General features: G+C 38.6%; 2 protein-coding genes across 3 annotated transcripts; both read left to right on the top strand.

Annotated features, from left to right (window-relative positions):
• The first annotated feature begins 5,154 nt into the window (after positions 1 to 5,154).
• Positions 5,155 to 12,188, top strand: LOC103981295 (eukaryotic translation initiation factor). The gene is made up of 9 exons (XM_009397974.3): positions 5,155 to 5,484; positions 6,309 to 6,380; positions 7,235 to 7,330; positions 7,982 to 8,197; positions 9,458 to 9,555; positions 9,831 to 9,918; positions 10,015 to 10,365; positions 10,516 to 10,758; positions 10,911 to 12,188. Exons 1-9 carry the CDS (start codon positions 5,323 to 5,325, stop codon positions 11,931 to 11,933), a joined length of 2,349 nt encoding a protein of 782 aa, XP_009396249.1. The 5' UTR covers positions 5,155 to 5,322; the 3' UTR covers positions 11,934 to 12,188.
• Positions 12,189 to 12,613: 425 nt separating this feature from the next.
• On the top strand, positions 12,614 to 19,982 carry LOC135609916 (protein MULTIPOLAR SPINDLE 1-like). Of its 2 annotated transcripts, XM_065103722.1 has the most exons (12): positions 12,614 to 12,910; positions 13,005 to 13,062; positions 13,152 to 13,301; positions 13,413 to 13,472; positions 13,790 to 13,872; positions 13,968 to 14,025; positions 15,035 to 15,148; positions 16,065 to 16,263; positions 16,655 to 16,725; positions 17,436 to 18,612; positions 18,733 to 19,508; positions 19,576 to 19,982. In XM_065103722.1, the coding sequence occupies exons 1-10, from the start codon at positions 12,776 to 12,778 to the stop codon at positions 17,618 to 17,620; spliced, it is 1,113 nt and encodes a 370-aa protein (XP_064959794.1). In that variant the 5' UTR covers positions 12,614 to 12,775; the 3' UTR covers positions 17,621 to 18,612; positions 18,733 to 19,508; positions 19,576 to 19,982. The 2 variants fall into 2 exon arrangements, with proteins under 2 accessions (XP_064959794.1, XP_064959795.1); XM_065103723.1 differs by lacking the exons at positions 13,152 to 13,301; positions 13,413 to 13,472.
• The last annotated feature ends 5,284 nt before the right edge of the window (positions 19,983 to 25,266 follow it).

The raw sequence follows: 25,266 nt of genomic DNA, 5'->3' as shown, positions 1-25,266 counted from the left end.
GACTGAGCTAAACCCAGACAGGTAGGTTGTTCGGGTGGGGCTCGGGTTGCATGTTTCCGCCGCGTTCTTGATTGCCACGATAAGAGGAGAATTGAGAGAGGGAGGAATGGCGTTGGATCGGTGCTGCTTGTTCCTCGAGATCCTCATCTCGATCGCGCTGCCTCCCGTGGGCGTCTTCCTCCACTACGGCTGCTGCAGCGTACAAATTCCGATCACAATCTCTCGGCTTTGTTCCCTGTTTACCCTTCTTATTGTTCAGCTGATGTCGATGCTCTTTGTTTGTTTCTTTGATCCGAAGCTGGAATTCTGCATCTGTTTGCTGCTGACGGTTTTGGGGTACGTCCCGGGGATCATCTACGCCATCTACGTGCTCGTGGCCGTCGATCCCGAGCCCTACCGTCGGGGCTACTACCAGCCCCTTGCTTAGTATGGCTCCAACGCGCATCCCGGGGTTTGTCTCTCGACTTCTGTATTTCTTCGATTATGTGAGAATAATCCTTCCATTTATCCATCTATGTATTTGTGTTAGTTATTATGTGATTTCGCTCAAATAATGGGCGCGTATCATTTGACATTATAGTTTGATAGCCGCATTCTGCAACTTGTTGATTCCCATTATAGTTTGATTCTATTTCCCTTTCGAAGATCATTTTTTGTTGCCGCATTCTGTAACTTGTTGATTCCCATAGTTTGCTGAAAATATCGAGCACCGTTAACCCCTATTCCTTTAAATCTAATGGACACTAAAAAAGCTGCTATCTTATACTTTCACCGATATATGTGGGTAATATCAAACCTCGATGCAACATGAAATTGGATATTGCTGCTAAACTTGATAACACACCTGGATTAAGTAATTGATAACAAGAAGTACCTGCAAGCAACTTTATAGTCCCAACCACTCCATAAATTGTTGAGACTTTTAAGTGTCAAATGTCTAGAACGAACGTTCTGCATTGACAAAGAGGCATCAGCACTAATCGAATAATTTTGTAATAGACTTCAGGTCTAGAACACACATTTTTCATTAAATTAAACAAAGTAATCAACACAGTGTCAAAGTTGCAACAATAAGAACAGTCTAGCATACATAAAGAAAGAGCATATTAACTTATTTATATGTATAGAAAAAAGCCAAAAAATAATTGTCCGAAGGTTCTGGATGTTGAAATCTTTGGACAACTTAATTAAGATCACAAGATACATCCTACAATCACGAATGAAAGTTTCATTGCGTGGAGCCAGGCACGGATGAAACTTATCACTCTTAACAAGAAAATGGACATGACCTCATATGATCAATACACCGATGACTTTCTCTTATTTGTATCAGCATCCAGTTCAGTGTCTTCAATGTACTGGCGATTGCAAATAGCCAGTTGTATTTCAAGAAATAACTGACATTATTCTTTAGAATCTTTTTGTTTTAAACTACATGACCAGGAGCTGTATCGAACCCGTTCCACCTTTTCTTTTAACACACTGGGAGGTAGGAGCGTATAATGGTTTTCTATCGGCTCTCTCATTGATGTTACGGAAAACAAATGCTGATCTTCGTTCTTGGAATGCTTGGTTTAATTTGCTTTTAATGCTAGTTGCATATTTTCAATTCATTTTGTTGCTCTGTTCCTCTCATGTTTTAATACCCATTCCAAATATAGACCTTTTCAAGGTCAAGCAAGGATTAGCACCTATGATATAAATAAACTAAGTAGCAAATCTGGCAAATGGAGAATTTCAGAAAGAGTTAAGGGCAATAACATTTTAGCATAATATCATTGGTTTTTATGTTTTTACTAGTGTTTTATTAATTCTATATGACTTTTGTATTTTTATCATTAGATTAATTTCTCGACCAAGTTTGAACCCATCAATCTTCAACCAGTCCTTATCAATTCCAACCATACTTGGCCGATATTGATTCTGATATGAAATCTGTTGATCATTCTTGGAGTGCGCATCATGATTTAAATGCCTAATGATAGGGGTTTTGCAATATAGCTTTCTAGAAGTAATGCACCTTAATCACAGTTAATAAAGTAAAATAGTGTAAAACTGGATTGATATAGTACAAACAATTTAGTGTTAGGCATTTTGGGCTGCATTAATATGGCTACATATGAATGATCTGTCTCTGCTAACACATTTTGGTCATATTTGTGTCAAAGATGTGGTTACCCTCAGTCCATCAAGAGATGACCACCACTATTATGCCTTCTAGTAACATGGTTGGGGACCATTTAGGTTTTGCAGAAGGAATATGGAGATGGATTTCTATTTTAAAAATTTTATGATTTTAGGCCCACACTTTCAAATGTGTGGAATAGTTGCAACATGACAACAAATTAACAATAGGCAATCATCTAAATGATGAACTCAGTACTTATGTCAACAAGATCTCACGAAAAACAGTGTGCACATAATGAACTCTAGGTTATCATTATAGTGCAAAAGGTAATATAATATCAAAGATGCTCATCCAGATGGTGGTTAAATCAAATCAGTGATGCTTGAGGATCCATTAACCTCCAACACTGACCATTGAGACTTGGAAGCTAATAGACGCCAAGGTACACTATATATATATGAGGACGACTCCTCCAGACACTCCATTCCATATCTTAGGTACACAATTTGTAATAGGGATTTTCCAATGTATATATACCTGTGTCCATATGAATGATCTCCGACAAGAAGGAAGAGAGATGTAATATATGGGTTTTGACTTCACATGTGTAGGTACAAATTTTTGCCCTATCTGTGGTTTATCTTTTTCTGCAGCTTATGATATTTCACATGGTAAATGCAAAATAGTATACTAAATGCCATGCACTTAGCATTGCTATGAAAGAAATGTATCTCTTGATGTTGTTTTAGATTTTTATTCTGCCTTACTGATCATGTGTTTCAACAGTCTGTCCAAGATAATGGTAACAAGCAAAAAATCAAATCAGATGCTGGTGATCCTTGTGACCTTACCGACAACATTGAGAATCACATAGTTGACGCAGGTGCTACGGATGATGGTGAAGGGCATGGAGCATTTGAAGATAAAATTTTGCATAAGTCAACTATGATGATTACAATGGGAACGGAAATGAAGACTACTGGATCATAAATAGCAGGTTTGAACTTGTCAGAAGGAAATAAAAAGGAGATATGTTATTCTAGTACCGAAAGAAGCCTGAAGAGAGATGGTGTAAGCTAGAACAGTAAAAAAAGGTGATGGTTTTATCATCAGAACAAGCAATGTTGATGATGACTGCATGTTACCAGGGAGGGTCTTGAAGCTGTTTGGATGGAAGACATTTGAAGGATTATTGTTGAATCTGATGTTAGAAATCTCGAACAAAGAGAGACAGATAAAACCCTCCTTTATAACTCTAATCTGCTTGGTCTCGAATATTAATATATTTTTTTTTTCTGAAATCAAAAGTATATCATGTCTTTAAAGAATGCAATAGAAGTCTCCATTGGTTGGTTGTGTATTCCATTTTGTTTTGGAGATGTATAGTGTGTCTTCATTTGAAGTGTGTTTTTAGCTTGGTGAAGTCATACTTTGTCATCTTCATGCTTAGTCATAGGCACATTAGCCAAAAAACAATTATATCTTGTATATAATATATTGGGACATAGACATCATTATTGAATAATAAAATATTAAAGGACAAAATATAAAAAAGGAAGAAATTGATTATAAATAAATTAGCTTTCTTCCACTAGATATTTGGTGGTGGATGACACATTCACTATAAAAGTCCCTACATATTAAAATGATTAAATCATATAAACTTTGTTCAAGTAGAATCAACAAGAGAGAGGTTAAAAAAAAAGCATACAAAAAAAACTGATAGATCACTTAGAAAAGGACTCTAATTGATGATTTGGCTTAAACTTTGTGACGAAAAAGACTGCCAATCATCCTACACTTATGTGTTTTAGAACCTTAGCAAATGAAAACCAATGAAGATTTTGATGTCATAATCAACTTGTACTTTTCTATGTTCTTAGCTTATTAATATAATGCAGCTGACCATGACAAAACTTTTATTCATGGGTGTAAAGTTATGAGGGAGAATAATGATTTATTTGGACTGAGAAGCTTAAAACTACCAATAAGACTAAAATGAAAGATTACATGTACACATATGAACATTTGGGGTTAACATTTGACTTTGATTGAATACATTACAATATAGATTGTTGCATATGCAAAAACAAAAATTTTCAATCAAAAGTACTTCTACTTGTCAAAGATTTTTAATGACTCAATATAAAAGTCAAAATAAAATTATAAAAATAAGAAAAAAAAACTATGACTATTAAAACTGAACTTGGTTGCAATTATTGAATCCTATATTATAAATCTATGATTTTCCTACAATGGATAATGGTGTTAATTTTGACGTGAGATTAATGGGTTTGGATTAGAGTTATGTTTGAGTTTAGGAGTTTAATCGAGTCGATCCGAGTTAACCCAAATCAATAAATAATTACATTAAACATATTGAAGTTTTTTTTTTTATTGTATTGCGTTCAAATCTTATAAACAATATATGCATATATATGTGTCAAATTGGAATCAAATATTAGGTTAAAACTATATTGAAATCGAATTTAACTTGACCTATTTATTAGACTCGACTCGACTCGGCTCGGCTCGGCTCATGCGGTCATTATAATTAATTGACTTGGATTATAATTTGAACTCTATGATTATGAAACGAGTCACGAGCGCAGCACGTGACAATGGCACCCATCCGACATTCTGCGAAACCATGAGGTTAATTTGGTCTATTTTGGACACAAACCATCTCCTAAAAGGATTACAACAATGTTTAAACTACAGTTTTACTTGTAAGCCAATCAGTTCGCACTCACACTTTTACCTCTCTTGTGTGGGCTACGAAAATTACTTGATCCCCACTCGTTTTCCCAATAGCATAGCTGGTAGAAATTTAGAGTTATGAATGGTGGGTAGAGAAAAGATATTGTAATATGGGAAACCTAATATACGACTACGACAACGTTACGAACCTTTACGATCCGAAACTTCGCCCTTGGGGAGAGTCTTTAATTACGAAATTACCAGGGCATAGCTTTATAGCTTCGGACATTATAAGGGCTTCCGCCACCACGTCTCGCCTCCTTTTCTGTCGCCCTTCTCTTCGCTACCCCAAGAGCGAAGAGGGCTTCGCCAAGGGCTCTTCTATCGCCTCCTCCCTCCTCCTCCTTTTCCTGCCGCGCTGCCGATCGCGTATCCGGCGTCGTCGCACCACCGACCAGAGAGAGCTTGAGAAAGTGAGGGGGATCCATCGAGTTATGCAGTCAGATCGGACGGAAATCAGTTTGAGGCCTGGTGGCGGAAACCGAGGCGGCAGAATCCTTGGCCCCCGGTTCGACTCCGCAGCTTCTGCCGGCGGCGCTTCTGATCTCCCCGCCCTCCGTCCCCATGGCGGCGCCGGCACCGCCCTCCCTTTCAAGGTTGGTGCAAACGCTTTGAATCGATCTATTGCTTTCTTTGTTTGATCAAAGTATGTGTCTTTAAACGGTCCGATCTGATGTTCAAGATGGATTTTTTTTTATTTTTTTGGTCGATTGATTGGTTGTTTTTTGAGATCCGCTTATGTTTGATCTGCTCTCCTTTTCCTAAAGCATAGGGAGCTTGATGGAAGAGTCGTGGTCTTGGTGGAATCTAATATTGCCTAATCCTGGAATCGTGTTTTCTTATTAATTTTATGTTGGAAATTAGCTTTAGATTTCTGACAGATTTTCAAATTGCTTGTTCTAAAATGTGGTCCTGATATTGTCGTTGTTTCATTGCTGATGGTGGTCATAATTAGATTGAATCTCGATTGTTTCTGATTATAACTTGTCTTCTAAGTTCATGATTTGTAGTTGAAAGCAAGAAAAATTGGTCTTCAGATTTGTTTTCTTCACGACATTTTTTGATTGATGCTGCCTTAATGCTGGTATTTATTGGTCGATCTCCTTGTCCAAATTTCCTTGATATGGCTAATATCTTGTACACTCTATTTTCCTGGTAACAAACTTTTAACATGCTTATGGACAGATGAAAGCACCAGTTTCTTGAGTGCCCGAGACTGACCATATACCAACCAACATCTGTGTTTATTTTAATTCCCAATGTCATATACACTTTGGCACTTGTTTTCATTGTGCCATTTGTTCAAGTCTTTGTAAATGTTAATTTTTGAATATGCATACTTACTTTATGTATTTCCTTTCAAATACCTGTGAGATTAGCAATTTGAGTATTGAAAGGCATTGTATGAATATTTTGTCAGATTGGAGACTCAAGGTTTGAGAGTCGTGAACATATCCGTTACACAAGGGACCAACTTCTTCAAGTTCGTGAGGTATGTTATAATTTTCATTTGCTGAAAAAATTCATTTTATCATCACATTATGATTCTTGTTGTTGCTGTTAAATATGGTGGGATTGATTATTATTTTGATGCCTTATCAGTGTCTTACAGGGTTTAGTTAAATCTTGATTTGATTTTATTAGATTTTAGCTTTGTTAAGACAAGTGTGTTTTTGTTAAACATGTCCAAATCTAGTTGATTAATACACTAAAGTTTGTCGATCTTCGATGAGAGTTGATTGAAGTCATTGTTTTTATGAGTAATACACTACAGTTTATCACTCTGATGATGATGTTAACACATCTAATTGTTTTCAGCGGGTGTTCTGCACTAGTTTATCATTCTTTGATGAGAATTGATCCAACTTATTGTTTTGTGGAATTCTTCTTTTAAATATTCTTTATTTGTAGTTTTTCCTATTCTTTTTCATACCAAGCCTTGGTACAATGGTAAGGTTGCTCTTTACGATGTAAGTGACCAAGGTTCAAGTCACAAAAATCATCCGGTGCTTAAATTTGACTTTACCTCGACCTCCATTGGTGGGAGTCTTGTATGGGTTCATCATTTTTTTATGAATTTGTTACATTGTAAGTAAATGTTCCCCCATCTGACATTTTGTATTCTCAAGATATTAGTAAATGCTATTTTATTCTGGTAAAGAGGCGCTAGGTGACCCCTTTTATTTCTTTTGCTTGTGGAAATTGAAGTGATATATTTATCATCACTACAGATTCTTAAAAACTATATCAGTGATCGGTAATTCAGTAGATATACTTGTTTAATCTATTAAACTTTGTAATCAGATCCTCCATAACTGTTGATCTACTTTTTTTTTTTCTTGGCAGGCTGTTCAGACACCAGAAGACATTGTGAAAATTAAACAGGAGATTGAGGCCGAATTATTTCCTGAAGATCAAACTTGGGGTCGGAGTGACTCTAATGTATGTTCTCCTGCTTCTACATGTGAAAGAGGTTACTAAGTGTTGGTGTCTTGAACTATTTTCTAAATCATGTGGGTCTTCCCCCACTTACCAAACCACAAATTCCAGTTTATAATGTGGAAGTATGCAGTGGTGGAACCAAGGGGAACTGCCTGGGGGGCCACAATCCCCAACCTTTCCAAATTACCTGAATTCTCCAATATGTGGGGCTTCCCCAAATTTGCTATCCCAATATATGGTATACTTTCCTCCATTTGTGTCATGAATATAAGATCCCATATAAAGAATACCAAGAAAATTTTGTCGTTCTTGTTGGTAATTGAGAGAGAACGTCTCCTCTTCCTCTGTTGTTTATTTTCTCATTGTGTGTCTTATATAAACAGTATACAGGGAGACCAGTTAAGATCTACATCAAAGAGTTAGAGGGGAAGAAGTGAAATTAAATTTCCATGCAAAGTTCTTGTTCCACCACTGGGATTATGGACTAAGTCTGGTCTTAATTTATTGCTAAGTGTCACAAGCTTAAATTGCATAGTAGTTTGGTCAGGCTTCTTTTTTTCTTGTTACTCTTTTTTCATGGTTCAGTTGTCTATATGCGTTAATTGATTCAAGTTTTCTGGAATTACCAAATGATGTTTGTGTGTTTTTCAGTTGGCAAGTCAGTCACAGAGTCGTTATTTTGAACCAGACGGTCGTGATTGGCGTGGCCGGTCAGGACAACCTACCTCATTTGGAAATGAGAGGTCTTGGGATTCAATCCATGATAATAAAGAATCAAATATCTCGATCTCAGGTTATCAAGAAATAAAGCAGTCAAATAAGCAGGGGTCCCAGTTTCCTTCAAGTACTCAAGTTTCTTCAACCCAGGTGGTCATTTATTAGATGAACTAAGGAGTGTTATTTTTCAGTTTCTTTGTGTATTTCAAGCCATTTGTTCACCTGCTTCTTTTCTTGTTAACTTAAGTTTCGTAAGTCTTGTCACTATCTTGGTGATTATATTCTTTCTTTTTGTTGTATATGAGACTTTATCATTCAACTTAGCATCTAAAGCCATGGTCTTTTTGGTGTTCCTTCACAAATGTCCTGTATACAGATTTTATGGCATCTTCTTGACTTTTAAAAGTTTATTGAATTCCATTTTATTGCGTTGCAGTATCTGCAGCTTTATCCATTTTATTGCGTTGCAGTAGTAGATTGGTCCAATTCCAAATTGTATGCCAGTGTCAGTTTTCTCATCTTAGGAATGTGTTGCTCCGGTAGCAAAAATATAGTTCAGATCCTTCTAAGAGCAACAAGTATTCATTATTGAGCGAGTAAGTTTGTTTCCTTTGCGACTGGTCTTATAGACTGTTTTTTATTTTTGCCTATTGCTTCTTTCCATCCTATTGGGTTTCTCTTAGGTTTGGAGGCTTTATTCCCTCAAATTGATCAACACCCTTTTCTAGTATGTTAGAATCATATTACTTCTGTTTACATCTTTTACAGTTGCCAATATTTTCACCTATATTTCTATGTGCTCACACTTCCAGATTATTCAGTAATTAATATGCTTATTACATTTATACATATCATAAATTTGCTTCTTGTCGAGGTGCTATTTTCTGCACCACACATTCCCCACATACAGATTATGGAATACATAGTCTTATATATGTGTATGCAGTTAAGTTGATCCCGCTCATTTTTGCCCTAATCTTATATTTTATGTACCCTTCATCTTACTTTTAATGTACATCACTTACAGTCTTCTTATCTGCTGACCTCTACTAACATTGATAAAATGATTGCCCCAAGAGTCCTCTACTAACATTAACTTGCTCCAAATGTGTTGTTCTTGAGCTGTATTCTGGAAATAGGTTTAGAGTTGTATTAGTGATGGGAGGAGAGATAAAGAATCTTTCTAGGTATTCTTTGATTTGCAAAGGGATCTTTCTTTCATTATTACCCGACATACTTAAAATTGATGTCCATCTTTGTCACCTTCTAGTTATTCTTTGATTGGTTCTTTGTGGAACATTTATCCCTGTTGTTCTTTTGACGTTTAGATATTCTTCCTTTTTCTTTGCATTTAGATATCATTTCTTGGCTGTGTTTTGACATTAATTAACTTTGACTGCAATATATTAGGTAGGACCTACTCCTGCTCTAATCAAGGCTGAAGTGCCATGGTCTGCTCGAAGAGGCAATCTCACTGACAAGGATAGAGTTCTGAAAACAGTAAAAGGGTAATTAACTGACTCTTGATAGTCTAGCAGAAAAAAAGTTAACAATTTGCATAGCCACTGTTGTTCTAGCTGTTAAGTGAGCCTGCATGCATGTTATGGTAGTTACACACCACTTACTGGTTAGTCTGGTTTGGGATTTATGGTTCTAGTTTTACACTACATGTTCTCATCCTGATCCTTGGAATCAATCCATTCTCCTTGAAAAAGACATAAGGTGTATCAGTTGGGATTCTCTGGAAAATGTTCTCAGTTTTTGGTGATGTTTTTCATTGCAGTATATTGAACAAGTTGACGCCAGAAAAATTTGATATTCTCAAAGGCCAACTAATCGATGCTGGGATCACAACGCCTGATATTCTAAAGGTTTTGATATTTTCATGGATTTATACTATATTGTTTTTTGAGATGTTAACCTCTAATTTATAAAAAATTAATTTGAAAAATACACCAATGCTGCAGGATGTCATTACTCTCATATTCGACAAAGCTGTCTTTGAGCCAACATTCTGTCCCATGTATGCTCAACTGTGTTCTGATCTCAATGAAAAACTTCCTGTATTTCCCCCTGAACAAGAAGGCGAGAAGGAGATTACTTTCAAGCGTGTGCTCTTGAATAATTGCCAGGAGGCATTTGAAGGTGCTGACAACCTGGAGGCTGAAGTGCGAAAGCTGACTGCTCCAGACCAAGAAATGGAACGTAGGGATAAAGAGAGAATGGTGAAACTCCGTACCCTTGGCAACATTCGCCTCATAGGTGAGCTTTTGAAGCAGAAAATGGTGCCAGAGAAAATAGTTCATCATATCGCTCAGGTAACCATTTTTTATGCTAATCGTAGTCTTTCTATCTTTTATGAGATGTTCTCTTTTAAGCGACTTTCTGATATAGTTGCTGTTAACAGAGGTTTCTTCGATACGTTTATTTTCTTTTAAGAATCTTACTGACATAATTGCTCTGAGCAGAAGTTGTTGGGGCATGATGGCAAAACTTGTCCTGCTGAGGAAAATGTTGAGGCCATCTGCCAATTATTCAACACCATAGGAAAGCAGTTGGATGAGAGCCCCAAGTCTCGTCGTTTTAATGATGTCTATTTTAGCCGGCTGAAGGAACTAACTTCCAATCCTCAACTTGCACCACGTCTAAGATTTATGGTTCGTAATGTGCTTGACCTGCGTTCAAACAACTGGGTCCCTCGTCGTGAAGAAGTAAGCTGTAACCTGGTTCCTATCATGGATTTCAGACTTTATTCTTTTGAAATTTAAATTAAGTTGATAGATTAACTAGACTGAGTTCTGCTAAAGAAACTGAGAAAACTTGATATAATTTTCTCAAGAATTGATGGTTTCTTCTTTGGCAGGTAAAAGCCAAAACCATTAGTGAAATCCATAGCGAGGCAGAAAAGAATCTTGGGCTGCGCCCTGGTGCAACTGCAAGCATGAGAAATAGCCGTGATGGTGGTTCTTTAGGGGGACTTAGCCCTACTGGATTTCCTAACAACAGGCCTGGAACTGGTGGTATGATGCCTGGAATGCCCGGGGCAAGGAAAATGCCTGGAATGTCGGGATTAGATGGAGACTTCTGGGAAGTTCCACGGAGCAAATCTATGCCCAGGGGTGAAGCTAATCGTGCTCATAGTTCTTTGGTTGCCAAGTCACCAGCCATTAATCCAAAGCTTTTACCTCAAGGTAGTGGTAGCCTTATTGCTGGCAGAACTAGTGCATTGCTGCAAGGCAGTGGTCCGCCATCTCGTTCGACTCTTGCTACAGGCATGGGAGACTCCCCATCTCAAAACCTCGTGCCCCTGAGGCCTGCTGCTCAAATGCCACCACCAGCAATTCCAGAGAAGTTAGTGGCAAAACCCAAATTTAATCCTAATGAGCTACACAAGAAGACTGTCGCTCTTCTGGAGGAGTATTTTCACATCCGCATTCTAGATGAAGCACTTCAATGTGTAGAAGAACTGAAGAGCCCTGAGTATCATCCTGAGGTGGTCAAGGAAGCCATCAATATAGCTCTCGACAAGGGTGTCTCATGCCTGGAACCTCTAGTGAATCTTTTGGAGTATTTGCTGGTCAAGAAGGTTTTCACTCCAAGGGATTTGGGGACAGGTTGTTTGCTTTATGGGGCCATGCTGGATGACATCAGCATCGATTTGCCGAAAGCACCGACTTACTTCGGTGAAGTGGTTGGCAAACTGGTTCTCATCGGCGGTGTTGATTTCAAGGTGGTGGAGGAAATCCTCAAGAAGGTAGAGGAAGCCAGTTTCCAGTCAGCAGTATTTGATGCTGTGATGAGAGTCATCAAATCAGGTCCAAATGGTGAGGCAGTGTTGGGAACACAAGCAGCAGAAATCAAGGCCTGTGAGAAGCTGGTAAATTGAGGATGTCATAATGGCTTCTGCTAAGGTTATTTTCTTTCACATTCTGTACCTCTAATAGAATAAGTTGTTTGGTACCTTTCTTTTCCCTTTCCCACTTTTAATTCTGTTCCATGTTCTTTTGTATGAGATGAGGAACATATAATACAATTGTTCTAAGGGGATTTGTGAGCAGCAAAATTAAGCCTGACTTGTGCATTGTTGCTGGATTATGTTAAATCTTTAGTAAAGGACAAATGATGTGTAATTTTGTTTTAAGTTGTGAGAGTATCACATGTAATAGCACTTCCGACTGTTGGGCTAACTATTTGACAGTCGGGAGATCAATGATGAGCATATTGAGATGAAAAACTTGTATTGTCGTGATATTTTTAAGAAAGATAATAAAAATATTTTTTTTCATGAATAAAGAAAAAAATAAGGAAATAGTACGAAAAACAAAAAGAGAAGATATCTTAATATAAAATTGTAAATAAAAATTTAAATATTTTGAATGTAATTAAATATATATATTATAAATTTTAATAATGGTAAAAGATTCATATAATTGATCTTAGATAATTGAAATTTAAAATTTTATTATTGATGACACTTACTCGTTTACAGTATGTTTTCATTTGGTTTCGTGTCACAAGTCGCGACCTTTGGCCTATGAGAGGATGAACGTTATCCATCGATGCGCAGGTCTTGCACTATGGACCGTTGGATCAGGAGCGGATTCCCATTAGAAGGCGTCCTGACCCTTCGATTGCCATATAAAAGGAAGCGGGCGCCTTCCCCACGTTCCTCTTCTTGATAGTTCTCGCACTCTGTTCTACCGTCACTACCTCCGCCTTCTTCTCGCCATGCCTCCGACTCCGAGCGTTCGCTGCGACTCCCCTTCCTTCAAGATTGGCCTTGCCCTCGCTCTCATCCGCTTCAACAAGATTCACCGTCCTTCTCCCTCCTCCTCCTCCGACGCCCAGCGCTGGAAGCGGAAGGTATGAATCCGCTCTCCCACCCTCCTTCTCTTAAAGAGAGGCGATCTGGAACCCTAAACTAATCTTCGGCTATACCACCCCACGATTGCTTCAGGCCAAGGACAGGAAGCTCGAGATCCTTGGGCTCCGGGAAGAGCTCAAGCAACTTGAGGGTATCCTCACTTTACCGCTTCCCTCTGATGATCTCTTTGTTTCTGGTTTCTTGGATGAGTTGTCTGTAAAAGAAGTCTGGATGTGTAAGATGGGAGAACGTGTGAAGCCGATCTACCAATTGCATCATGCCGGTGCCATTTCTTTGATGGGATCGGTGAGTTGGGAGGAGATGGTTCGGGACGCGGTGATGGAGGTCATTGGATCGATGAGGTCCTGAGGAGGAGATTCCTGAGGCTGGGTAAACGATGCTTTCCTGTGAAATTTTAATGGAGTTGATTGATTCTGCTTTCAGTTTCTTTCTGGTCCGTGAGTGGAAATGTTTGAGGCTGAAATCTTGCCCATGTGACAGTTCGCTGGAAGGAAAGGAGGAAGAAAGTGGACCGACCTCTGAATCAAAAGCATTTCCTATGTAGGTGGTATTTGGTGGCTCATTTGAATGTTAGTGGTGTAAGAACACAATGTAGCTTCAATGGAACCTCCAAAGATCTACCTGAGTGTAGTAGACATTTTCTTCATTATGACCAGTTTGGTAGTTTGCAAGATAAGCAGTTGTTTATTTCTGTAAAATCTACATATTATCTGTACTTCCATTTTTGCTCTGAATTTGTGTAGGATGAAAGTTCAAGGATATGAACAGTACCAAATCTCAAGGATTTGTTTACTAATAGCACTTTATTTTCCTCAAGAGTTACCCTCATAATTCTATGTTGCTCTTTCTAAATGCAGCATTTGGCAGTGAAAATGAGATAGAGCAGCTGGGTACATCAGTAGATTTCTTGGTGGAGTTTACAGATAATATCCTAGTGAAAGCAAGACGATTCTACTTGGATATACTTATTTAGTTACATTATTATTCCTTGCCTTTTGTATTTCAGTTGTTTTAAGTTCCTCATCGTCTGTGTAGGGGGAAATTGGCCCTTCTTTTGCTACTTTTTCTCATCAAGCTATAGATTTCATTTTAGGTGAGAACTACTACTAAACCTCTTTTGTTTTGTATTTTGACACCCGTTCTTTTGCTGTTTATAACTCATCTCTGCAATCACAACCCTATGATAGATGACATTTGGGTACAAATCTTCTCAAGTATTATTCTTATTTTTTATGCATGTAATGTCATGCTCACCTTCTAGGAATGACTTTCGTTTCCACCAATACTCGGATACTACTGTCTAGCCACTGATGGCACTAAACTTCTGATGCTGTCATACAACCTGTGGTGCATGAGTATTATGCATTCCATTTCAGATATTGTACCTATGTCAACCTGTTACATTTATATGCTGTGACAATGAAAAGGATGCATGCACAAATATAAATCTGTAGTGTCCACCATTAGGTCCTGTTCCCAGTCAAAAATATAGTGAAATCACCTTTTCCGTTCTCTCCCTATAAGCATACATGAACTAGGAATATTCTAAATAAAATGGAGGTTTAAGAAATTTTGCACAAGGAACATGTACTTGTTGTTTATTAATTTTGTGTTGTTATAAATACAACATTACAAAGAAAAGAAAACTAGAAAAAGACGTTTCATAATGATACTGTTGATCTACTTGCCATCAGGCAAGAAATTGAGAATGAATTAAATAATATTATTAAATCTTCTATTACTTTTTAAAACCAAAGTGAGATAAGGAAGACTATAATTTTTTGTCATGTAAGTCGCAAGATTATCTAAACAATGCTCAGGGAACTTAATTGTCCATAACTATTTTATTTTTATGGGATTGATTTTGATTGTGTAACTATCTAACCTACTGAAATTAGGGTTCTCTTTCTTTTTCTCTGCTCTCTGTTTATAAATATGAAGGTGACCATTGATTGCATGTGCATGTGCTAGCTTGTACAGGAAGACACTTATCCTGCCAATACTTGTAATCCTTTGCATGACATTGTTTTTTTGTCTCTATTAATTTGTTTGCAAGAAGTGTTTAATGGTGTTGGCAATTGCTCAATGATCTTTCTTTGAAGCCTCATTAAAGAATTTACTATCATCACAAAAGGATATCGAGCTCATTGAAGATATTGTCAATGGGTTGATTATGCGTCTAATCAGAAGAATGTGTGCCATCCCTGAAAATGATGGTATTTTTTCTTTCTTTGTAGCATCTGCTTATGATATTTGTCCTTTTCGGTTTTGGTCTTTTGTAAATGAAACATTAATGTCTATAATGTCAAATTATTTTATATTTTTTCCTTGATATTCTCACAGCTCAAGTTAACTCCTATAACTTGGAAATCCTAGCCACCTTTTGCTTATTTTTTCACAGGGTTCTGTTGAATGCTTAGAAGTGATTACATTAGTTTTTAGAATAATATCATCTTTACTCATGCTATTCATATTAAAAATTTAACATAAGAATATGATATCTAAGTAAAGATTACATTATAAATTAAAAACCTCAAACCTTTCTTCCTCTTCCTGCACTACCTAACAATTTGTGTCCTTTTCCTCCACTTTGGGGAGTTTAGGAGTTGGAGGCTGAGTAGGAGGAAGAGGAAGAGGTGTTGGGGATTGGGGAGTTGATAGGAGGCTGAATATTTTAGATGATGATTGACATGGCAAATACGGCGTTTCCTCATTGTTGTTAAGGCAAAAGCAAAGTGATAATGATTTTTTAATGCCACAAACCGAATTGTTAGCCACATCAACAACCCTAATAGGAGAGGGACTAATGGTGGCACAAAACATAATGTTCAGGTTTATCAAAAATTTTACAGAGGACCATTTTGACTATATGGTTATGCTGGAGGGATCGTTTGTGGCATTACTTCTACATTTTGGGATGAGTTAATCTCATGTATGCTAAAGTACTTCTATATTTTTCCTTGTTTATCTCTTGATTAGAAATATGTAGATAATCTCAGCATATATCAACTCATTTGGACCTCAAGATTGTCTGGCCTTTTGCCTTAAATATGTAACCATTTACATTGCCTTTGGCTTTGTTAGTTTTTCCTTGTTCTTGGTTAATTTCATAATTTCCTTTTTTTTCTGCAGTATCAGGCTCAGTGAATTCTGATTCAGATCCTCAATTTTGTGTTCAACACCTAATTCGCAAGCTAGGAAATGAGCCATTTGTTGGTCAAAGAATTCTCCTTTCAGTCTCCCAGAAGACTTCAGTAGTGATTGATAGCTTACTTCTCATGGATCCGTTTGATGATTCATTTCCTTGCCTTCATGGAAACATGTTTATGATGTATGTTTTAACCTAGTGATTCTTAATGCAACTTTACAAGATATTAGATGATGAAAGACGGCACTTACAATAGCTTTTCATCTTCCATTGAGTATAATGTCCTCTTTCTTTTACCATTTATGATCATTCAGTTATGGTGAAATCATACTTGTTTCACTTTTGGGTGCACATTTTTGAAAGTATTACAGGTCACGAACAATTGAATGTTCTTGTATGCTACACTGGCTTCACCTGTTTTCTATTTTTTTGGGATATGTATCATTTCTATTTGAAAATCTTGAGGTTTCAAATGAGTGGAATACATATATGCATCTCTCCTACGCATCTCTCCATTGTGCTTTGAGATTTGGGTGATAATATTTCTAACATGTTTTTTTCCTCACAACATCAGGATTGAACTTATGGAGTTTCTGATATCAGATTATGTCAGAAGCTGGATAAGCATTGAAGATTTTGACGCAAGTAGGTGATTTCGATAAAATATTGGCTGATTAGACACATGACATCATTTTTCTAGTATAATTTTTTTAGATCAATTACTTTGTCTAAATATTTTGGTACTACATGTGGAATATCGAATAAGACATTCAGTAAGCTTGTAATTTTCTTTTCCAGCAGAAATTGCTTATGCAAATTTTTGTTGAGGACCTCATGCACTGGGTTTGTCTCTCTCTTTCATACGATTGCTTATGCAAATTCTTATCTCATATTGTGCTTGGTTCATATTACGCTAATTCTAAATCTTTATTATATATTGCACCATTTTGGTCACAATCTTTATATCATTAATTGCGCCCACTAGTCCCATTCGATATGCATTCATTTTTCTGTCCTTTTTAAATATTTGATATTCAAAATTGGTCAAGAAGATGATACATGTTTTGCTTGGGAAGAAGGCCACTCTATTCTCTAAGTGTGAGTATTGCTTAGTAATTTAGTTGCCAGGTGGATCAGGATCTAGGATGCACTAGAATGCACACCTTATATGTTGAGCAAGACCAGTATAATAATTGTTCCACTCATTCTGTCATGTTTTATGACTATCATGAGAACATCCTTAGTTGATAAGTGCCTTTAATTGTGGTTGGTTAATAATATCCTTTTTTGAGCTAAAAATGGTCCATGTAGTTTGTACTTCATATTTTAAAAGTCATGATGATTATGTTATGCAGGGCTTCTCGAAGAGTGGGTGAGATCGGTTATACAAGCGCGCAAGGTTTCAGAACTCTTGGAGTCTAGGAATGGGTTATACACGCTTTATATGGAACGTGTTGTTGGGGAACTGGCAAAGATACTCTCTCCACTTGCCAGCCAAGGGAAGCTGGATGTGGACATCCTATCTTACATGTGCGGCTGACAAATTGGTTGTACTGTTGATTCCAAATTTAGTTACTAAAGATCTTTGCATTTGAAAGCAGAATGGTGATCACAACTTTTTAAAGCATGGATAAGGTGCATTAGTTCTTTTTGGCATTGGTGCTTTTCCTACAAGTCTGCAGTATTAATTTCAGGGAAACTACCAGAAGGAAATTTGCCTGTGATTTCTTTGCTCATCATCAGTCCTGATTTCTTGTTTGCTCTATATAACCTGCATTACGATCAGATAAACATTTGTTGTTCTGTCAATTATCTTTTATCTGTCACCTTGTGGAGGATTTAATTTGTGCTATGGCATCTCGAGATCAAGGATAACTGTATACTGGTTGCTTGGGAGATACTTGAGAATAACTGGTACATAGCAGTCAGATGCAGCATGGTCCTCGCTCAGACCGGTACAAGCCAGACAATGATGACTCGGCGAGGAAATCTATGCTTGACATAACTTCCTTTCTAATATCCACAATTAGTCATTGCTTCTTTAGTGTTTTCTTAGTAGTTGTAATCAAATGCCTGATTCTTTGTGAGGAGCTTATGTTTTAGATGGTACCAAGAGCCTTTAATCATCAACCTTAGCATTAAAGTACTATTATTAGCTTACTTACCCTGACCTGGATTTTGATAACTCTTACCTGATAACTAGTCATTACTTTGGACAGATCATACAATCTTACTGAATTGTTTCTGTTATCATCATTTTCTAATAGCTGGATCTGTTCTCAAAAGATCATTTTTTCTAATGTGATGATAAATTTATGCTTAATACGTATCTCTTCCTTATAGTAATGAAATTTCTTTCCATCTTACTTGTTTTATCCTGTAGTCATCCATCACATGGTGGAACCTACTTTTCATGCAGCGTGTGGCTATGAACCAGTACCTACTATTGCAGCTAAGATGTAAGAGCAATGCCATACCTTTCGGTGTGATCGAACAATTCCAAGGAACCTTTAGGCAAATTTCGGCAGTAAGGTTTGTTGGTTTTGTCCGAGTCACAAGGACCACTATGATGATGAATATTTTGCATTATGTTGATTGTAAGGGGTTATATTAAACAGAGAATAAAAAGGATACTTTGATGCATGTGTCCAGATAAGTATCGATCCGAGGAAGTCGAGACATACAAATCAAGTCTAGTGTTATGTGATTGCACCAACCGCTCGAATCAACACAAATCAAGTCTACAACGTGGCACCCATGTGAAGAATTCTAACCGTGATGGCCGATTGACTGTCCACCGACATGCAGAAGGACCAGCGACAGGCTTTCATTTTCCGGTGTTCTTTCCTTTCTGTTGACGCAATTGAGCTGCCGACCAACTTATTTCTGTTTCAGAGTTCATGCTTCACCGACTCTTTTTTTGACTCCCAGGGAAAGAGATCAATTCTGACGCTGTTGCTTGTGAACGAGTTTTAGAATATCCATTACAAGATTGGTACGTTCTTTCTTACTATGAATGAAGCAGGCATAAATCAAAATGTTTAGCTTGTGCATTGTTTGCCCCCACTTTATACCGAGCCCTTTTTTTACGCCATGAGGGCCATGCCATCTACATGCTTGGTCTGACGCAATGAACCCAATTCCCTTCTTTTGTGAGTGCTGGTCCTCGGATTGGGTTGGCAAGCAGCCTGCGAGCACGTAACTTGGTTCTCAGAGGTTAGTCCTTAAATTCCCCTCAGCTTCCCCTTCATCTTCCCACATGATCGTTTCCGTCCGATCAACTACCGCGATGAAGCCTAATCTCCTCTTATATTTTCTCCTCCTTTGTTTCCTCCGAGCCAAGTGGAGCTTAGCCACCAGTGCCAGCCATGCTGCAGAGGACCGAGTTCAGCAGCCGCCACAACTCCGACGACACCAACCAGTTCGAGGTAAGCATGTGTTAGAATCCCTCTTACCCGCGCAACCTGGGTTCTTCATACCGTGACTTATTTGCAGGCCTGAATGCGACTGTGAGGCTGTCTGGTGATGGTGATTCCGGAAGGGAAAACATGCAGTTCGATACTGTGAAATCGAGTAAGTACTCGAAGAAAGGCGGCTTTGGAGGCAGAGGGAGGATTATTGGCGCCGGCTCGCAGTCGCTCCGTCAACCTCATCATAGTCGGAGCAGCTCGCCATCGACGCTACAGCCGCGCTCTTCTCTATCGCCCCTTCCCCTCGTCCTTTTTGCCTTGCTTTAACTGCGGCGACTTCTCTATCGTTAGCGATGAAATAATTGCCGTGGACCTTCAAACATTGTACTACGTAAGCATTGTATGAACTCATCTAATCTATAACTATGACACCAGTCATGATGCTTCATGCTACCATTAGAATAAGATAGATAGCCTTCCTTCTTTGATTTACTTTTTATAAGACATCCTCTTGTTTGATGATTTTAACTGAACAAATTCACAAAGGTCCTCCTCCAGTATACCTATCCTGCACATCAAACATATCCAATAGATCTCCTTCTCTAAACTAGTGAACAAAAGACAGCTCTCTTTTGCTAAAACTTATCTTTCATTTTCGATATCTGCTTTGCTAAATTCAGAACTTTGTTCACAGGGAAAGGAAGCAAACTTCCAGTACAGGATGTCCACCGAATGTTCCTATACCCAACTGTGCTTGATAACCAATTAAGGCACAAAACAATAATAATGAGCAATGAAGAAAGTACACATCAATTTGATAGTGGTTCGATCTATGTCCACTCCCAATTTCTCCTCTGTTGAGGCCACCAGTGTCCATCACTGGTCGAGCGAAGACCAACCATCTTTTTACAATACTTTCTTTTTTTTACATGTTTAGGACACAACCTTTTACATGTCTCACAGATCTCTTAGATTGATCACAAAGCTAAAGGAAAAGGAGAACAAATGACTCCAATGACTTCAAAAATAGAGCTAAAAAGTGTCTAATCCTCGGTTTTTGAGATACTGACAGTACTACTGCATGCAGACTGATACTTGGTGGTATTACAGCCTGACAGAGCCTCGGAGATCGGGCTCTGGTGGTACCATCGCTTGGCAATAATAACTGCCCACGGTACCACCGCCTAGACCACTTGAGAGGCCGAGCCTCAAGCGGTTCCACTGCCAGCTCCGACGGTGCCACCACTTGACGTGACTTCAAGTGGCTGAATGAGCTATCCAATTGGGCTTAATTGGCCTTTAGTATGATTTCTCCTAAAACTAACTCGAATCAAAGTCTTAACTATGATAGTTAAGGCTAAAACAATTACTCTACTTGCACGTCAATGGTTCAACCGAACTCTCAGTGAGCTTCCGGCGAACTCCTGGCAATCTTTCGGTGAACCTCCGACGAGCTTTTGGCAAATTCCCAATGAACCTTCGATGAACTTTCGGCAAACTTCCTGTGAGCTTTCACTGCATCGTCTGATCTTTTGGTGTATCCCCCAATTCATCCGACACGATGCCCAATCATTGACTCCGGCCCAACTCCGATTCCTCTTTAATCGTTTTGCCTTTCTCACGATCGTAGTTAGTCCTGCATCACTTATTTCAACGCATGGATTAGATCATTAATTCACTAATTGATGTCATCATCTAAATCCGAGATTCAACAAAGTTAAAATCTATCTATCAATGACCTTTACTTCAAATTTGTTATATCCTTCAATATGGTAAGACAATCGGCCAGCAACCTTACTGTCCATAAAATTATTAGTGCTACTAGTATCAATCAAAACTGTAACATGTTGATATTTCAAAGTTCCTCCAACTTTCATAGTTTGCGGGTTAGAGTAGTCGATTAATACATGCATTGTATGTATGATAGGTCCAACATCTTTATCAGAATCCATACCTTCATAGTCGAAGTCCACATTGTCAGCTTTCAATTCCTCCCCAATTGGTTCAATCATCAGAAATTGCCCTTGTTTACATTGGTGCTTCATACTACACTTTTCATTACAGTGCTAGCACAAACCTTTCGCTGATCTTTTCTTGAGTTCTTCTCGGGTTAGTCTTCGAGTGTTAGGGTTTCGGTTGGGAATATATGTAGTTGGCGGCTTATTAATCATTTGTTTGTTGTCACTTCTGTTTCGATGATTCTCCATGTTGATTTTTTCCTCATGTAAATATACAAATGAGATTATGGTTGTCATAGTGCGGGGCTGGCGAGATTTGACTTCACACCGGACATCTGGATTAAGTCATTCGATAAATGTTCGTACCAGTTATCGTTCGGACCAATCTCTTGTTCGATTTGACAATCGTTTAAATCTGCTATGATATTCTAACACCGTAGAAGTTTGATAAATTTTGATCAACTGTCCATCAATATTCTCGTATTCAGATAGTCCAAAATGAACAAGAAATCCTCTCTTGAATTGTTTGGATGAGGAGACATCGTGATAAGTTTCATGTCAATCAAATCATTGAATTACATTTTCATCTAGTTGGATTGAAGTTATTTTCACCTTAGATTCTTTTGGAGTTATGTAAAAACGAAAAAAAAAAAATTGCCTTAGAGATCCGACTAGTCGGATCTGTCATATTTTTTAATCCAATAGATTTCTTTTGAAATCATTAAGAGTTTCCTATGATCTATTCTCAATTCTAGCTTCCAAAACTTCTAGTTTTTCATGTAGTTGTCGGTATTCGTTGCATAGGATCGTAGATTATCAATTATCAATTTCTTGTTTCTGGTGTTAGTCAACGGCATCAACCCTGCCTATTTTTGTAGCTATGGTGATGTCGGCCTATTGGTAGCGGTGAATGCGTGGAGTGCCGTTGCGAAATTGTCTCGGAGGAAAACACTGAAACAGAGGATGATGGTCGCGTGGCAGCGCGGTTGGGAGTAGCTACCGCGATTGCTACCGAGGCTGGGAGGCTGGTGTCGGCCCAAGGCAGCGTTGAGGACGTAGCTGGGACGCAGTAATGATCGCGCGATAGTGCAGCTAGGAGTAGTTGCCGAGGTTGGGAGGCTGGTGTCGGCCCGAGGCCGAGGGCATGGCTGGGAGGCAGCGTTGCCAAGGGTTGAGAGCAGCGATGGCGGCGTGGTTGAGAAACAATGGCGATCGGTGTAGAGGTTGCTCTATTTCTGTTGCACTGCGGGAGGAGACGCTGGCGACGCCGAGGGATCGCGAGCGATTGAGGGCTAAGGCTGCGATGGTTGCTATCGATGCCGGTAGTGAAGAAGGGAGGAAACAACGACGATCGACGGCTCCGACAGAGAAGGTGTGAGGAGGTGGTGGGGGGTTTGCCCTATTTCTATCGTTGCGTGGGTGAGATGCAGGTGGCGCCGAGGGGTGGCGAGTGGCCGAGGGCTGAGGCTGCGGCTGAGGGCGATTGCGCGGAAGACGGGATGAGTAACTGCAGCAAGACGCCGAGGATTAGGAGCAGCGACGATGGCTCTTTCTCGCTCGAGCGGGATGGGGCGACTGTCGGCTTTTTCCTAGGGGTGGCCAGTGGCCGAGGGCTGAGGCTACTGCTGAGGGCGACTACGCGGAAGATGGGATGAGGAACTACAGCGAGACGCCGAGGATTAAGGTTACGAATTCTTCTTCTCCCGCCCTTTTTTTTAATTTTTATTTTATTACTAGCTGTGATAAAGTATTTTGAGAAATTATAACGAGAACGTCGAGGATAGCTGCTTGATACTAAACGATAAAACCTTCTTGATCATTTCGAGGTGATCGATCTTCTAGGATTTATCAAAAGACTAAAATAATATTTGATAGATGATGAAAAGAAACAGATATATTCATATTTATAGAGTTTCACGCCTGAGTTCATCAGGATTTGTACTCCTAATAATTAAATAAATCTTAAATAAATTTATATCTGATTTTTAGAAGCCTCACACATCCTACAATTTATCATATATTTGTTCTCAGGGAAAGGAATGTTTGCTAAAACTTATAATTCAGAACTTCTAGGACAGGATGTCCACAGAATGTTTCTATTCTCAACTTACATTAAAATTTTTGCCATGTTATATACAATGACAAGGAAAATTACTAGGTGACCCACATTAATCACAGTCGCTGAGGTTTTCTTTTCTTGGATCAGTCAACCAAATGATTGAAACAAGTAGTTGAATACAAGACCTTCTATTACCTACCAATCATCTCCTAAATCAGTCAGCAATCAAAGATATACCTCTGTGATAATGTGGAAGGTGTGGTTCTGTCACCAATCCTTTGGTCCCAAGATCTTGTACAGATATACCAAACCTTTTACAGCTAAAGCTAGCATCTTAATATGATGCACAAATTGACTGCCAGAAACTGAGACTGAACCTTCCTAGTGGGAGCAACCTAATAATGGATTGATATAGTTCAGTTATTGCTGTTCATCATTGCATAAGCTTCTCATTTTGCTATTCTATATTGATCCTAATCATGCAAGTAATTGTCACAGGAAGACATGCACTCATTATCACCCTTTTCTTCTTTTCTTTGACTCTTTTTCAGTTTGCAGCAGCTGAGAAGTGCTTCATCACTTGTTATTGATTACAAAGAAAAATGTAGGTCAATGAGCAATCTTTTCTCTGTCTCATTGTGTGATCCTAAGGAGAATAGAGAAAGACAAAAGAGTTTGTGATCCAATGAATGTTCTTCATACATTATAAGTTTTTTTTTTTGGCAAAAGTGTAATACAGCTCTTTGAATTATCTTTACCAATTCAGCTTTAGCACTGTGATTAATATGTTGGACTCAAAAGTCCTAAGTTGGACTAGAATTTATGCATTTGGTGGCACTTGGAACATCAAGCAGACTTTACTCTCACCTACCAAAGTCTTTTCAGTAAAACCACATCAGTGAAAAAGATCAAAAGGCAAGCAGACACTCGAACTTCACTCTACAGGATTTAATCTGAGACAAGATTGTTCAGTCCAGCGTGTGTAGAACAGCCTTTAAGCATCACCACCAAGAGATCCAAAAGCCATGCCAAAGCAAGTGTCATGGAGACTTCACATACTGGAGATCTGCATTTGAGTGAGGATTCTAGCACCATGGATCATCCACTCTGAGACACACACGCAGTTAAGCTGGATGGCTTCCATGCGTTTGTGGATTGGTAGCTTGCTGTTCTACTTCTGAAGTCCTTCCAGAGATCAGCATGCATCTATGATTTGCTGATTTATCTATCATCTCCTCTACACGCAAGTGATATTTTACATTTCATAAACACATTAAAACAGCTTTAGTTACAAACAAGATAGAAATTGGTAGAGATTGATGTGAAGCTCGGCAAAAGGCTCTGAGAGCGTCAAGATGCAAACTTTTTGGGGATCATTCATGCAACCACTGAGGAGAATCCAACATCAAAGAGAGAACAGAAGATTTAGATTGTGGAGCAGTTGGCTGACGATGGACCCGCAAAAGCGTGGTTGCAACGCGAATGGTCGTTCTTCTCCATCATCATCAGCATCATATGTTCACACAATCAGACGGTGGTTCCTATTCAAAGTTGGTGATTGGGCACATCTGTGATGGACGGTTTTGATATGGACAAGTGGAGAGGATGTATACCGATCAAAGCACAATCACACGGACGGGGCCCACTAATTGAACGGCTGCAATGTCGAGCCCAAACCTTTCAGACAAGGACAACTGAAGGGGTACCAATTAAACCCTAAAAGTGTCCCGCGAGGTCACCACAAGTCGGACTAGTATAG

Source organism: Musa acuminata, chromosome BXJ2-4 (genome assembly GCF_036884655.1).
Source record: "Musa acuminata AAA Group cultivar baxijiao chromosome BXJ2-4, Cavendish_Baxijiao_AAA, whole genome shotgun sequence".
NCBI classification, from domain to species: domain Eukaryota; kingdom Viridiplantae; phylum Streptophyta; class Magnoliopsida; order Zingiberales; family Musaceae; genus Musa; species Musa acuminata.
The sequence above is the reverse complement of the archived record's forward strand: the minus strand, read 5'-3'. Positions and strand labels throughout refer to the sequence as shown.

Excerpts from the sequence above, each read along its gene's own strand:
- LOC103981295 (XM_009397974.3), top strand. The coding sequence starts at position 5,323 with ATGCAGTCAGATCGGACGGAAATCAGTTTGAGGCCTGGTGGCGGAAAC. Across the intron at positions 8,198-9,457 it reads CTCAAGTTTCTTCAACCCAG|GTAGGACCTACTCCTGCTCT; the intron begins GTGGTCATTTAT and ends GCAATATATTAG. Across the intron at positions 9,556-9,830 it reads GTTCTGAAAACAGTAAAAGG|TATATTGAACAAGTTGACGC; the intron begins GTAATTAACTGA and ends TTTTCATTGCAG.
- LOC135609916 (XM_065103722.1), top strand. The coding sequence starts at position 12,776 with ATGCCTCCGACTCCGAGCGTTCGCTGCGACTCCCCTTCCTTCAAGATT. Across the intron at positions 13,302-13,412 it reads GAGGAGATTCCTGAGGCTGG|TTCGCTGGAAGGAAAGGAGG; the intron begins GTAAACGATGCT and ends CCCATGTGACAG. Across the intron at positions 16,264-16,654 it reads CATGGAAACATGTTTATGAT|GATTGAACTTATGGAGTTTC; the intron begins GTATGTTTTAAC and ends TCACAACATCAG.